General features: G+C 39.7%; 1 protein-coding gene across 6 annotated transcripts in view; it reads left to right on the plus strand.

Moving 5' to 3' along the window:
* The window catches only part of nav3 (neuron navigator 3), a 187,387-nt gene that overhangs the window by 157,385 nt on the left and 15,610 nt on the right, over positions 1 to 14,392 (plus strand). For 3 of the 6 annotated variants that reach the window (XM_030149180.1, XM_030149184.1, XM_030149183.1), the window contains 7 exons: positions 5,336 to 5,419; positions 6,422 to 6,533; positions 6,874 to 6,998; positions 10,092 to 10,115; positions 10,592 to 10,758; positions 11,543 to 11,696; positions 13,803 to 13,989. In XM_030149180.1, coding sequence (XP_030005040.1) covers positions 5,336 to 5,419; positions 6,422 to 6,533; positions 6,874 to 6,998; positions 10,092 to 10,115; positions 10,592 to 10,758; positions 11,543 to 11,696; positions 13,803 to 13,989 — 853 coding nt within the window. Of the gene's footprint in view, positions 1 to 5,335; positions 5,420 to 6,421; positions 6,534 to 6,873; positions 6,999 to 10,091; positions 10,116 to 10,591; positions 10,759 to 10,915; positions 11,003 to 11,542; positions 11,697 to 13,802; positions 13,990 to 14,392 lie in introns of all 6 variants that reach the window. The other 3 variants (XM_030149179.1, XM_030149182.1, XM_030149181.1) reach the window with 3 other exon arrangements.

The following is a 14,392-nucleotide window of genomic DNA, read 5'->3' on the forward strand; positions in this document are numbered from 1 at the left end:
CTTTTGGTGGAGAGATTGGCAGTGAGCAACAATCCAACATGAGCTTGTTCACTAAGCTCAGTGTGGACAGGTTTTATAAGAGATATCACCACTTCAGGACCCCAGAGATGAGGCCACTTTCAGGGTTGTAATAAAAGAAACCTTGAAAAAGACAATTACTGTCTGTGGTGTCATGTCTCTGTAAACCAATAAACAGGTTGGCTTTGTATCCTTTAGCTTTCACACAGCAGCATGTGTGTGATCAACTATATGTTCCTACACAATATACAGTATTTTGTCCAACTTATGGGAGAGGAGAGCAACATAAAAACAGATGGAGTCTGTCGAAAAGTAAGTTCTGTTTTAATAGGTGGAGGCAGGTGAAAAAACAACAATAAACAAATATAAAGAAAAGAGAACACCTAATTAAGAATTAAACCAAGTTTCCGATCTATTCTAAAACAGTAAAACAAATGGCAAAAGAAAAGATCTAGATCTAGTTCCTCGCACTCATAACCAACCAAACTTAGAATGAGAATGAGGATTTCTAGAACACAGAAATTTGCCTGCACATATATGAAAGATGTAAAATATATGCAACGCAATGCAAAATGTAATGGCAATAATGTAGAACAGTGTACCCCCAGGGATACTTGGAAGAAGCCCAGGGGGTACTTGAATTTATTATTATTTTTAAATCCATTAAATAATGAGAATTAATGTTGAAATATAAAACACAATAAATACATTCATATAATAGTTTTATTGTCAATCATCTTGTTTAAGCTTTGGTAACAGTTTAAGAGCATTTCTATTTTATATTCAAAATGTGTTTATTTGAGTAGCTAAGTAATTACGTTTGTTGATGAAAGGTGCATTTATTAATTAATGACCATTTTATTTATTTATTATTTATTTTTCTTATCTTATCAGTTTATATTTTGCACACAAAATTTACTGTAAAAAATGTGTTGTTTTTTATATATTACAGTTAAATATATGTTGTTTGTTTACAAAATTTCGCAAATATAAACAGACACCTTTGGCACAGGAACAAATTTTGCTTTTTTTTTTTTTTTTTTAGTCAAAAATCCTGAAGTGGGAGCTCGGGGTACTTGGCTAAAAAAAAAGTATATATCAGGGAGTACTCCACTGTAAAAAGTTTGGGAACCACTGAAGTAGAAGGTGGAAAAGTCATAGCTGAACATAAGCTGTCCATTAACCTCGCCAGCATATGTGTTATGGATATGAATAACACACACCATGTATTATATCCCGTAACAGTGTTATAAAGCATCCAAACACCAATGTACATGTCTTGTGTCCTCCTCTGCTGAGCCATATGCCAACAGTGTACAACAGTGACCCAATATGCTTTAAAGCTTCCACTCGGTTGAAAAAAAAGAGCACATGCGGTTCTCTGGCTATGCTGTTGTACAGAGGCTTCATCACACTCTATCTACATGACAGCGTGGTGGGCTGCTGGTGTTATAAGCTTATTTTATCCTCTGTGGGGAGTGTGACTACATGGAAATGTCATCCTCACATGCTCTCCACCCACGGTCCAAAACTAGACTCTCAGGGTGCCAGACCTGCCAGAGACCAGCACTTACTCATCTTGATTCCACCACACACACAAAAATACATACAGATGACCACCCAGAAATAGATCGTTGGAAACTCAAAGGAAGCAACATGCACATAACAGCTGCTTTAGTTGCAAATCACAGGCTACATTGTTCACTGTTGAGTGACAAGTTGTTATTTTTTGTCAGCTTCTCAAAAAGAACTGCCATGTTTTCAGTCACTTTGAGATCAGAATGCTTCCTTAATGGGATTGCTATGTGTTCAATATGTGATTCATCTAAGATACTTTTATGTAAGGTGTATAAAAAGTGAATTCATGACCTCTGCCAAATGCATGTTTGACACCTTGAGGGATCCAAGTTCCTGAATGAATATATACATTTTTCCATCTATTTCTTTCCATAGAGAAGCAAAAATCATGTCACGTGGCTGATAGCGTTTTTAATTTTATCTCTGTTTTCTCAAGAGAGGAATTACAGACAAAATGTGTAATGATTGAGGTCATCTGGTCTCTCATTTGTCATGCCTGTGCATTTATTATTCATTTCCTGTTTTTTTCTGTATTTGTTAATACAGGGAATTGAAATGTGGTTTGAGAAAAAAGTATTAGAGATATGTCAATACTCTTGCTCACCCTGTTCTCGTTGAAATGACTCCTACATTAGGAACAGGTTTGCTGCCACACCATCATGTTGAATTCCGTCCACTAAACAGGAATCATTTTAATTAATTCTGAGTTTTCTTTTGGCTTTATTTAATCGAAATTAAGCAGATTTAGCAACGCCACCATACTGTCAAAAAGGTTTAGTAGAATAAATGCTGCCAAACTGGTGAAGTGTTGTAGCGCTCTGCGTTTTTTTCAGAGGATGAGATTTTCTGCGTTGGCTGATGTTAAATTGGGTTTAAAAGTTCATGTAGGGGCCCCTCCCTCCTTCCTTCTCCTTCACTCTGTCGTCCTGACCTTGTCCCCACTTTGTTCCTGATTAAATGAGGCTTTTCCCCTCCCTATCAGTCCCTGCTCATATTCTTTTCCTCCTCCTTCTCCCTCATTTTGGCCATATTTTTCATTATCACCCCCTCCCCATCTTGTTGTAGTTTCTACAGAATTTAGCCCAGCAGTCGTTTTTTGGCTTGGTCCATTTTGGCTGTGACGGTGTGCTTTGCTTCTCTCCACACACGTCGTCCTTATATAAACCTGATCAGCTCCTTCAGATGGCATCCGTGTCTTCAACGGCGTCAGTTAGCACTAGCATCGAAGACTTCTCCTTATGCAGTTCACTAGTCTGGCCCACCGTCAACCTCTACCCCAGACCCTGGGATCAGGACAAGAGTCAGAAAAACAGGGGTTCAGGGGCCAAGCGTGGCTGTCGGGGCCGCGTCCCGGGACCAGGACAGATGGTTCAGCCGTGGGATGCATTAGAGCCTGATCAGCACCTCCTTCAGAGTGGACAGGTGGGCAGGGGGTGTTGAGTCGTAGTTCACAGGGAGAGTTGGAAAGAGATGTGGAGCTGGAAGGATGCATTCAAACAGTTGGCATTTCTAAAGGTCAAGACCTTTGTGGATTTAGCCAGGGACACAGAGCAGAAGAGGCAGCACTGCGCGTGGGTGGGTGATTTTCTTTCAAGACTTTAGGGGTCCAAATGTGCTCACACACATACATAGTGGAGATTTTACTTAATCCTCTGGGGTTGTTTATGAGTTCTGTTGCATGTTTGAAAGCAGGTGTTTTACATTTTCTATTTGTGTGGGTTTGTTTGTGTGTGTGTCTGTGTATATCAGGGGTCTCAAACTCATTTTCTTTCAGGGGCCACATTCAGCCCGATTTGATCTCAAGCGGGCCGGATCAGTAAAATAATAGCAGAATAACCTATAAATAATGACAACTCCAAACTTTTGTCTTTGTTTTTGTGCAAAACCCCCCCATTAAATTATGAAAATACTTACTTTTCTAAACTGTCCAAACAAAAAACATGTGAATAACCTGAAAAAAAATGAGATTTCTGAAGAAAAATAAATGCAAATTTGAACAATATTATGCCTCAACATATCATTTATACATGTGCATTATGGATTGGATCTACAAAGACACTAAACACTTAGTAACAGGTGGAAAATAGTTAAAATTGTGCTTAATTTTCTTTAGACATTTCAGGTTGTTCATATTTGTTCAGGTTATTCACATTTTATTGTTACAGGATAGTTTGTAAATGTAAATATTTTCATAATTTAATGTTATTTTTTTAACTATAACAAAGACAAATCTGATGTTGTCACTATTTATAGGCATAATGTAATGTTATTTTTTCACATCAAACCAAGAAGTCATCATTTTTTGTAGGTCATTATGCTATTATTTTACTTGAGATCATATTGGTCTGTATCTGGAACCTGAAAGGAAAATGAGTTTGACAGCCTTGACTGTGGAATTTTTGCACTTCGCAAGTTCATCCCATGGGCCGGAATGGAACCTTTGACGTGCCGCATTTGGCCCCCGGGCCGCATGTTTGAGACCCCTGGTGTATATTCTTCAAAACCACCACTGGACTGATAAGATTTTAAGTCACAGACATTTATGTCAGCTATTTAGAATGCATACTGTAGCATCACGTGTTTCCTAATCATCTTTTGCTTACACTATTCTTCTCTCTGTATGGTTAGCTGAAGCAAAATTTCCACCCTGGTGGACAATAAAGATGTATTCTATTCTAGATCAGAGATTGTCTGATCTGTCTGGGCATGCTGCCCACCTCTCTGTGGCACAGCAGGTCTGACAGGTGTCTTAGAGTCTCTTGCTCAGAATGGGAGGATGAGCTGGCAGTGCATTAATACACAAACACACAGAGTTTACAGGCACACATGATTACACATAACAATGACCATAAGGCTTCAGCAGACATCTGAATATAAACATACATCCACATAAAACACATGCATAAACAAATCCATGCATACACAAAACACACATTCAGCCAAGCAGATGGTGTGATGGAACTAAAAATGTGCTGTCTTCACTCAGTTTGTCACCTCTGGATCCTCAGGTGACAGATAAAGTCAGGGAGGGCAGCCTCTTTGATTCCTGTGTCTACTGTTTGAGTCTTTGTGTCTTGTTTGTACCTTCGTGGGTGTCTTTTATCCACAGTTCAGACTGACATCAACTGCACATGGTGAAATTCATCTAGAGAGTACTTGTAGAGTTTGAGGAGAGCAGGCTCTGATGCATAATACACAAAAATATGAAGCGGTATTGAAGTCAAAGAAAAATCCCTGTTCAAAAAAACTACCTTGAACTTATGCATTAAATCTTTTTTTTAACCAGATATCCTAGCAACAGTCCTTTATAGCGTACAGGAACTTCAAAGCTATTGCCACTGACCAGCAGAGTGTCTTCTTAATCCTCTGTATGAGCTCTTTAAAGGGAAGAACTTTTTTTTTTAAATTTATAACATTTTATGTATAAGTATAAAATGATAATATGTGTATTCTGTACATTGGATGGAACTCAGCTGGGTCAGTTTTCAGGTTTCCAAAGTAAACAATATTCTGTTTTGGGATGATTGTTTTCTCTCTAATGTCAGACAAAGTTTACAAATGATGAATGTTGGAAATGCTTGTCTGACAGTTCTTGAAAAGTATTTTTATCTCTTTGTCCCCATGTTATAGCCTACTGCTTTTGTCTTTGCAAAAATGAAAGACAAAAACAAATGTTCCACTGACTAAATGATATATTACGGAGTCTGAAGACTATATTTGTGTTTGCTTGTGTCTGCAGGCTCATCTGGTGGCAGCCTTTGAGAAGAGCCTGAGTAACATGACCTGCCGCCTGCAGAGCCTCACCATGACTGCTGAGCAAAAGGTACAACAGCTTAGCCATCAGTTTCAAATACACATCATAAAACACACAGAGGCAAAGGGATTACAGGAGGGAGAAATGATTAGAAACAGACAGCAGGCTGACATTGGCATAGTGCTGTGAAAAGTAGTTATGTGGAAGTCAGGAGCTGCAGATTAAAGGATTTTTTTTATCTTGAACTTTTGCTCTTTCTATTGTAACTTTAATATTCACACTAAATTGTTGTTATCGTACCTTCTTTAACATTTCTTGTTATCTCCAGTTTTTCTTAGACTGTAAACCGTCATCCAAGTTCTTCATGGGTATGAAAAAGTTCAGCAAGATATTGACAAAAATTCAATTTAAAACTACCTATATGCTTTCCAAAAATGCTCCATCATTAACTGCTCCCAGGTCTTTTTTACTTTCTTCCTTTAGTGGCATACTTTTTTTTTTTACAGTGAGAGGTTTCAGAGGAGATCAAATGCTGCTGAAACACTGATCACAGCAGCAGCAATATGTTCAAAGATATATCTCTACTACAGTTTATGAATGCTTCCCTCTGTTCACACTCCCACACACATACAGGGCTGATGAGCCCTGGCAGCCTTTTAATCCTCTATAAATTAAAGCAGACTAGGATCTGGTGGGATGTCTTTGTCAAACAAGGCCCTCCCAACTTTTAATTAAAGTAGAAACCCTATCTGCAACCCTCTTTGGATTTTCAGTAGAGGCTGAATAGGAGCCTCCCTCTATCTGATTGTGTTGGTTCAACAGAGAGGAGAGCTTTTTAGTCTAAGCAGGAGGTGCTATGGGGTGAATCCATTTTGAGACTCTGACGCTTGTTAAAAAATACCCCTATTCAATTTAATTGAAAGCTATGCATGTAATAAATGGGAAAAAAAATATGAAGCTCATGCAGTGATTTAACACTTTTCCAAAATGTATTTTTGGTGTGTCATCTGCACTTCCTGAATGTTTGCGCCAAAAACATCAAATAATGTTTGTCTCTCTAACTCCCCTCAGGAATCTGAGTTGGTAGAGTTGAGGGAGACCATCGAGACGCTGAAGACCCAGAACACAGACGCTCAGACCGCCATCCAAGTGGCCCTCAATGGTCCTGACCACCTACACAAAGGTAATCAGCAGGGAGCATTGGACCGAAATTCTGTCAGATCTTCTGACATTTGAAGGAGGCTTTTACCTAAAATACCTTATTTCAGCCTGATTGGCCCCAGAGGGAATTAAGCCTCTAATAGCTCTGAAGTGTTTGTGCTGAATAGGTCAGTCTGCAAAGCCTTGATTAGCCACGGAAACAACTTGAATCAGATATGTAATCGTTTTTCTGAAATGACCTTTTCAAGTAGCCAACCTCCTCTCACCTGCAAATTCATGCCAAGCTGAGCCTGGCATAGCAGAGACAAGTAAAACGGCCAAACACCTTTTTAGTGCACTAATGAAGGTTTTGTCATTTCCAGACCTGCGGATAAGACGGCAGCACTCTTCAGAAAGTATGTCCAGTATCAACAGCGCCGCCAGTCACTCCAGTATGGGCAGCATGGGCAAGGACGCAGAAGACAAGAAGAAGAAGAAGAAGAGCTGGGTGGGTAGAACAGAAGAATCGACTCCAAATACAGGGAAAAACCTATTAGCATATATCAAATATGGCGGAATAACTAATTTACAACACTCTTTCTGGATTTCACTGTGCATTAGCATATTCTCCTATTTTACTGTGAGAGGGGAAATCTGTGTTTAGGAGAAGGATTTGGGATGAAAGACTTCTAATCTAGACGTCTAATCCAAATACCTGCTTTAAAAGATTATATACCTTCCTTACACAGAGAAAGGCAGTTTTTGGCAGAATGAATAAAAGCTTTATTCAACTCTTCAAGGTAAGAGTCCGTGCTAATAGCAGAGGCTGAAGTAACATCCAGTAGTGAGTGCTTACAGGGGTTCAAGCAGAGAAGTTAACTACCCCTGCAATTATAGTTTGTGACAATGTTGGAATTATAAATCCAATCACGGCAGCTGGCGAACTGGCTGGAAACAAACAAAGTGGCTGGTAATAATGATCTTCATTTTGAAGCCAGGGCACCAAACAGGTCAGACATGACAGAAGAACCAGTTGAAATCTTGAGTCGAGCGAAGAAGTTTGGGCAGATGCTTAGACTGTAGAAGTTGTGAAGGAAAAACACTCCCTTTTCCTTCAAAATCTACTGTCAAAGTGCCTTTTGTGATGGCTTTTAATTCCCTGGTTATTAGAATAGAGACGTTTGGAAGGCTGAAAGACTAGAGGATATCTAGTTGTCTCACAAAGTTTACTTCTGCCAACATTACTCGTGGGAAAACAGATACTAAGTAGGTTTCTTTATGGCTGAGATTGCTTGTGTTTCTAAGATGTCCTTGCACCTGCACTGAGGTTGAAATTTAGCCTCGGGCTTTTGCCGCATGCAACACTTGCCTCCCTCCCACTTTCTTCTTTTCTAGGGACTGCAACCATAGATATCTACAAACAAAAGCACTAAAGTCAAACAACCTAAAATATCCAGCCACATCCATATAATGCTTTTCTCTCCCTCTAACTCTTTGTCTTTGTGATGTTGCTGTTCTCTTCTTCACTCTCTAATAGCAACTCAGTGTCCCTGGCTGAGAGCTGTTATTTGCTGCAGCCCCCAGAGTCAGACAGATGACACATTAGAAGTTCTGCCTCAGCCAAAGAGCACAGAGCCAAAGCCAGTGCTCAGCCTCTACTGCAATGCAAAACGCGTGTCCTTGAAATGAAATGCATGCAAACAGCCCAAAAGTTCATCACAGGATTTAACACTCTAACCAGACCCAAAAAATGCAAGTCAGCCGTATGAATGCAAATCAATCTGTTATTTAAGCTGCAATTAATTATTCATCTGCATACATTGTGCTTGGGTGGAGACAAGGATGGAGTGGAGCTGAGGATAATGAGATGTGAGCAGCAGGTCATGTTCTGAGGGCAGCAGCACAAGGACAGAGTAATGAATAATTAGATTGGCTTTCAAAATGACTGACAGCAGCAAGGATTTGTCCTGTTGAAATGTAACGGACCGCGATGCTGATTTTTGGTTTGCCCCTCTGACATGTGACTTTACAGAAAATTGCGTTACTGTTCCTGTTCCACACACAACAATAAGCATGACTCTTGAGCGCTTGCAAATTACATGTTAGAATATAATCAAATCTGTCCAACACCAGCCGGTGGGGGTGGGACCTTTCTGTGTGGAGTTTGCATGTTCTTCCCTTGTCTGTGTGGGTTCTTTCTGAGTATTCCGGCTTCCTCCCACCATCCAAAGACATGCACTGATAGGTTAATTGGTTAATCTAAATTACCCATAGGTGTGAATGTGAGTGTGATTGTTTGTCTCTATATGTTCAGCCCTGTGATGAATTGGTGACATGTCCAGGGTGTACCCCGCCTTCGCCCATAAGTAGCTGGGATAGGCTCCAGTGACCCCTGTGACCTTAGTGAGGATAAAAAGTGGGCTCCGAAAATGAATGAATGAATAGAGTGAAATTTATGCACTACTGGATTGACTTACCCTGTGAAGAGTCTCAGCATTGAAACCAATCCAAGCATGCAAAGGGTGATGGGATAAAACACTGGATCTGTTCACTTGAACTGCAAACTTCTGTTCCTTTTCATTAGCCTGCCCAGCGTATTCAAATACTGAGAAAACAGTTTGGAATTGGGCCAATCGCTGTGAAATATGATTTGATTTAGTGATTTATTCCGAACATGCAATGAAATTTAAGATCCACGCAAACAAGCAAAACATGCATAATAATACAAATATCAACAATCATAACAATCTTAGACAAAAGAACAGCACAGTAGTTCTATTTACATGCCCGAAAAGGGGTGGGAAAAAGAATATGCACTATCTATTCTATACCGAACCAATCACAAGTCTGGGGGGTGGGTGTTTCGCAATACATCCTACGCACCGACTTGTTTTTGTCGCGAATCAAAGTCATTTCCAAGTTTGCAAATCCCTTTACAACTGTTGTCGGTTGTTTACTTGATTCAAACATAAGGATTGAATTACAGATTACACCCTGTATTGTTAAGTGTCTCTGACAAAAGCGACAGTAATCGTTCACCGAAGTTTCTACTCGACCACCACCTACCGCCATGATGGAAACTTGCTGAGGTTTGTTGACATGAGGGATCTGCTCGTCACTTAATTATGTCACATCCGTCTTATCTATGATTGGTTTACTCGGTGCCTGTTAGTCCCGCCTTCATATTTGGATTCCAGCCCCTGTGACGGATTTCTCATTAAGGAAGATGGATGGCAGGCCAGGCTACCTTTTCATTTTCATTTTCTGTGACATTACATTTTTTGGGCTAACATCATTAGTGGAACCGTATTCTCAAAATGTGCTTCATTACCATATAAATCAGCATTTTTGTTGACCAGCAGTCACACAGTTTTGTAATCCATATCATCATTTATGTTGTATGTTAGAAATCAAGTGAATAAGAGGGGGAAAGAATCATCGCTTCCAGAAACCTCGCAGTGAAAACAGTAACACCTGTGTTTTTAGAGTAAAGTCAATAAGCTCTTTAAAGCATTCACATTAGCCTCAGTCAGATTGTATCCAGTGAGTGAGCGGTGGTCTGTCTGCGTGGCTTAATGCTGGGTGTGTTCTGCATCTTCAGGTGGCTGATTCCATCCCGGCTCAGGTCAGTGGCTTCCAGAGTGTCTTTTGTATGTGTGCAGTGGTGATTCCTCATCCTCCCATTCCTCCCTTTGCTCTCTTTGCTCCCTTAGTTCCTCTCTCAGAGCATCCTCTTCTTTACCTTTACTGGAATCGTCGGCATGGATACAGCAACCCTCCCCTGCCTCGTCTTTCCTATTTCCTACTTCCTCCCTTGCTCATTTTGACTGCCTGTTGAGCCCTAATTTGTAGTTCCATTAAAAGCCTGGTCTCCTATTTTCCTCCTCTCATTCCATCTGTACTTATTGCCTTGCTTTTCTACTTCCTCTCTGCCTAAACCAGACAGTGACCATTGCCTGGAAACAGCACGGAGTGACTTCCTGATGTGACAGGATGTGATGTCACCTGATGTTATATCTTAGGAAATAACATGACGTGACGGTGAGGGTATTCTACAGACATTAACAACCTTCCGGTGTGTTTGTGTTATATGTCTTACAGTTACGCAGCTCCTTCAAGCAAGCGTTCAGCAAGAAGAAAACCAAATCTCAATCGGCGCATGACGAGATGGAGGAAATGACCGATTCATTGCCATCCTCGCCCAAACTGCAGCATGACAACAGGCAAGGCAGCATCGCCACTCTGCGTTCATCACCTTCCACCACAGAGTGAGTTTCTACATGCAAGCGCAGTGAAAGCATCATCTTCTCTGCTGTTTTATGTTCCGTCCTCATTTATATATGTAAATCCTCACCTGGCTCTTCTTTTATCTCTCCACCAACCTCTCTGTTTAATCTTTTCTTTAATGTTTCTCACCTGCTGTAGAAAGTGCGTTTGTGATAGCAAGTCCTCCCCAATTTGGACACCTAAGAAAAAGCAAAATGGTCATGTGGTCTACAAGCACAGATCACGGTAATAGGCTCTGTGTGGTGGCACTTGGCATGCTCCCAGGGAGTGTGTGTGCAGTGGGGTGTGTTGGTGTGACTTTAGTGAGGTGGACAAACCTCTTCATGTCAGAGGTTTTATGAAGAAGAGTGAGAGTAGTGCAACCATGACACCTATAGCTATCAAACAAAGTGAAAAATGTTCACTAAGATCATTTACTGACCATCTGAGCAGTCGAAGTGTTACTAAGCATCTTGGTTGCCACAAAAGGTGCTTACAAAGCATGAATATTGTTGCTGTGGGAGCAGATTGTTGGTTTGAAAAAATACTTCTTGTCTGGTGGAGTGTAAATAGGAAGGATTTGCTGTCCCAGATGCCTCAGCTTCCTGCTCACCTTCATCTTCACCTACCTGTGCAGATTTCACCACTGACTTCAGTTTCCCTCTGAGCTTCAGCTCTCATGTTTCCTTTAAGTGTTTATCTTCTCTCTAGTTTGTGTGTGTTTGATATAACCCTCGAGGTGACCCCCCCTCCTCCTCCTCCGCCCTGTGTGTAACCACGTTGCAGGTTATGTGAATGCACAGAGGCCGAAGCGGAAATCATCCTCCAGCTGAAGAATGAGCTGAGGGAGAAGGAGCTCAAGTTGACAGACATAAGACTGGAGGCGCTCAGCTCTGCCCACCACCTGGACCAGATCCGAGAGGCCATGAACCGCATGCAGGTGAGGTCATTCACAGGGATAACCACAGGTCAAGCCCATTGGAATATAGTGAAGAACTAAAATATATCATTTAGACTTCAATACCAAATCACCACTCATCACCTAGATAAGTGTAGGTATTGTACATGTTTTAGTTATTTTATTATTATTTCTTTTTATTGTTATTTATTTATTTTGGTTTTTATTAATTAATTAATTAATTAATTAATTAATTAAATGTTATTTCATTTATTTATTTTTGCTTTTGCTATATTTTCACATTTGGAATATGTGTAAATACCTCCTGTTCATATTCCTGATGTCTTTGTTATATATATTTACATGTTTATTTCTAAGTTGGGGTGGGGAATTATGTTAAGAAGGACAGCAAACATGTACATACTGTATGATACATCCATGTTATGCTGGTGAAAATTCATAAATTATATATATATATATATATATATATATATATATATATGCAGTTGTGGAAAAAATTATTAGACCATCAAAAGTCATCAAAAACAATGGATATACAATCAAGTACTAACTCCTGTGTGTATCATGTGACTAAAACAGGCAGAAAAGAAAAACATGGAATGTCTAAAAGTGCTGTTTTTGTCAGTACAGTGCCATGGCTATTGATGTAAGAACTGAAGTGATTTTGGTTATTATCAAGAAAACACGGGAAATGGCTAGATATCAGCTCTTAATTTAAATTCTTATGAGCTATTTTTGTTGTTATCACTATATTTGTCCAAACACATGTACCTTTAGTTGTAGAAGGCATTAACATGAACAAGAAATTGAAGAAAACAAGGGTGGTCTAAAAATTTTTCCGCAACTGCATATATATATATATATATATATATATATATATATATTTATATATGTATATATAATTTAACATTGCAAACTCTGTCTGCACATCTAGGTCTTGATATCAGTTGTGTTGACATGTTGACACAGTTTATGTACAGACCCAGAGCCACCTCACAGTAAAAGAGATACCTTAGGTCATGTTGTTCTTCCAAAGCTCAAACAGGCAAATCCTCTCTCTGTCCAGTCTGTTTGGGATGAAGTAATATGTCCCTGCTTTGACGCACTGGAGCATGACATTTACAAGTCAGAACATTTAGAATGTATTCATTAGGTTACACTGAGATGGCTAAAGGATCGACAATACATCTTACATCTATACACAAGTATACAAGTACAGTCATGTCACATGTGGTGTATAAGCACAGATTTCCTGCCACAGGTCACCTATTATATGGCATTGGGTTATTACATGGTTACCACTATATTGCACTTACATGACTGTTTACCTGTGAGAGGCTAAACTGTCAGAAGAAAACTTATTTCATAACATGCAAATATACTGAGTTTGTATGGTATATCCAAAGAGGCAGACTTAAGTTTTCTCCTTGCACATAATAATATTTTGTATATTTATTTCCCTCTTATTGATGTGATGCAGTAAAAGCCACACACCACTTCTTAGTGCAATGCTCAGAGAGCGCTTCAAGTTGATGAGTCATTTCATGTTGTTAAAAAAAAGCTTGTGGAAAAAAAAAAAAAAGATTGTACAGTGTATCAGCATAAATGTCTTAGTAAAGAGGCTCTTTGTGGTGTCGATTGCTTTGTCTGAAGAAGCCTATAGTCTCCTCTTAGATCTGGGGATCATGTAAGGCTCTTTATCTGAGCCTGAACCTTCAGTACAAAGAGAGCCTTGAAGATCAAAAAGCCGCTTATAGCCCATAATTCCAATAACACTGATACAGAATAACAACAGTGGCCAGCCTGACTGCAGGAAATGACTTTGAGGAGCTTTTTAACTCAGTGATACCACAGTCATCCTTTTTTTTTCACCCATTCTGTTGTGATTGTGCAGAATCCCAAGTCTTCACATGCACCAGCACCTATGATATTTTCTTTTATCCTTTGTCTCCATTAATACTTTACCTTGCTCTTCACATCAACTTAAAATAGCCAAACATTTTATTCAATTTGATCAGCAATCGAAATATCAGATTCCATTTTGACATATCATACTGGATTGTAGTGTATGCCGTTCATCTTAATCTTTAAAACAACTTTTTCTTAACATTTTTGTCATTACAACAGAATGAAATTGAAATACTCAAAGCTGAGAATGATCGTCTCAAGTCCAGCGGTAATGCAACGCCAACGGCCACGCCCGTCAAGACTGCCAGGCCACCCTCCGAGACATCCAGCACATCCTCGTCATCCTCACGTCAGTCCTTGGGGCTATCGCTCAATAACCTCAACATCACTGACACCATCATGTCAGGTCAGTTCAGTGTCTGCTCCGGTGTCTGTGTAAATCAGTGTTAGCAGTCTGCAATTTGTCCTGAGCCCTGAGACCCGGAGGTGTTGAAGTGTGTGAAATGGACTGGACATAGGATTTCTAAGATAGATGGAGGTGCTGTTATTTGCTTTGATCCAACATTTACCTTTTTTAATGTGCCTTAAGAATCAGAATCAGAATTGTGTTTATTACCATGTAAGTAAACGGGCTTCACATTACTAGGAATTTGTCTCAGTGGTTTGGTGCATACATACATAGAACATGGAGTAAGTAAAGCGGGGTATACACTTAAAGATAATCAGGCTGTTTTTGTCCCGATTTTCCCCTTTCCTGACCAAGGATGGCAAACGACAGATTATCTTATTTTTTATAAGATTATCCTATA

This window comes from Sphaeramia orbicularis, chromosome 12 (assembly GCF_902148855.1).
Source record: "Sphaeramia orbicularis chromosome 12, fSphaOr1.1, whole genome shotgun sequence".
NCBI classification, from domain to species: Eukaryota; Metazoa; Chordata; class Actinopteri; order Kurtiformes; family Apogonidae; genus Sphaeramia; species Sphaeramia orbicularis.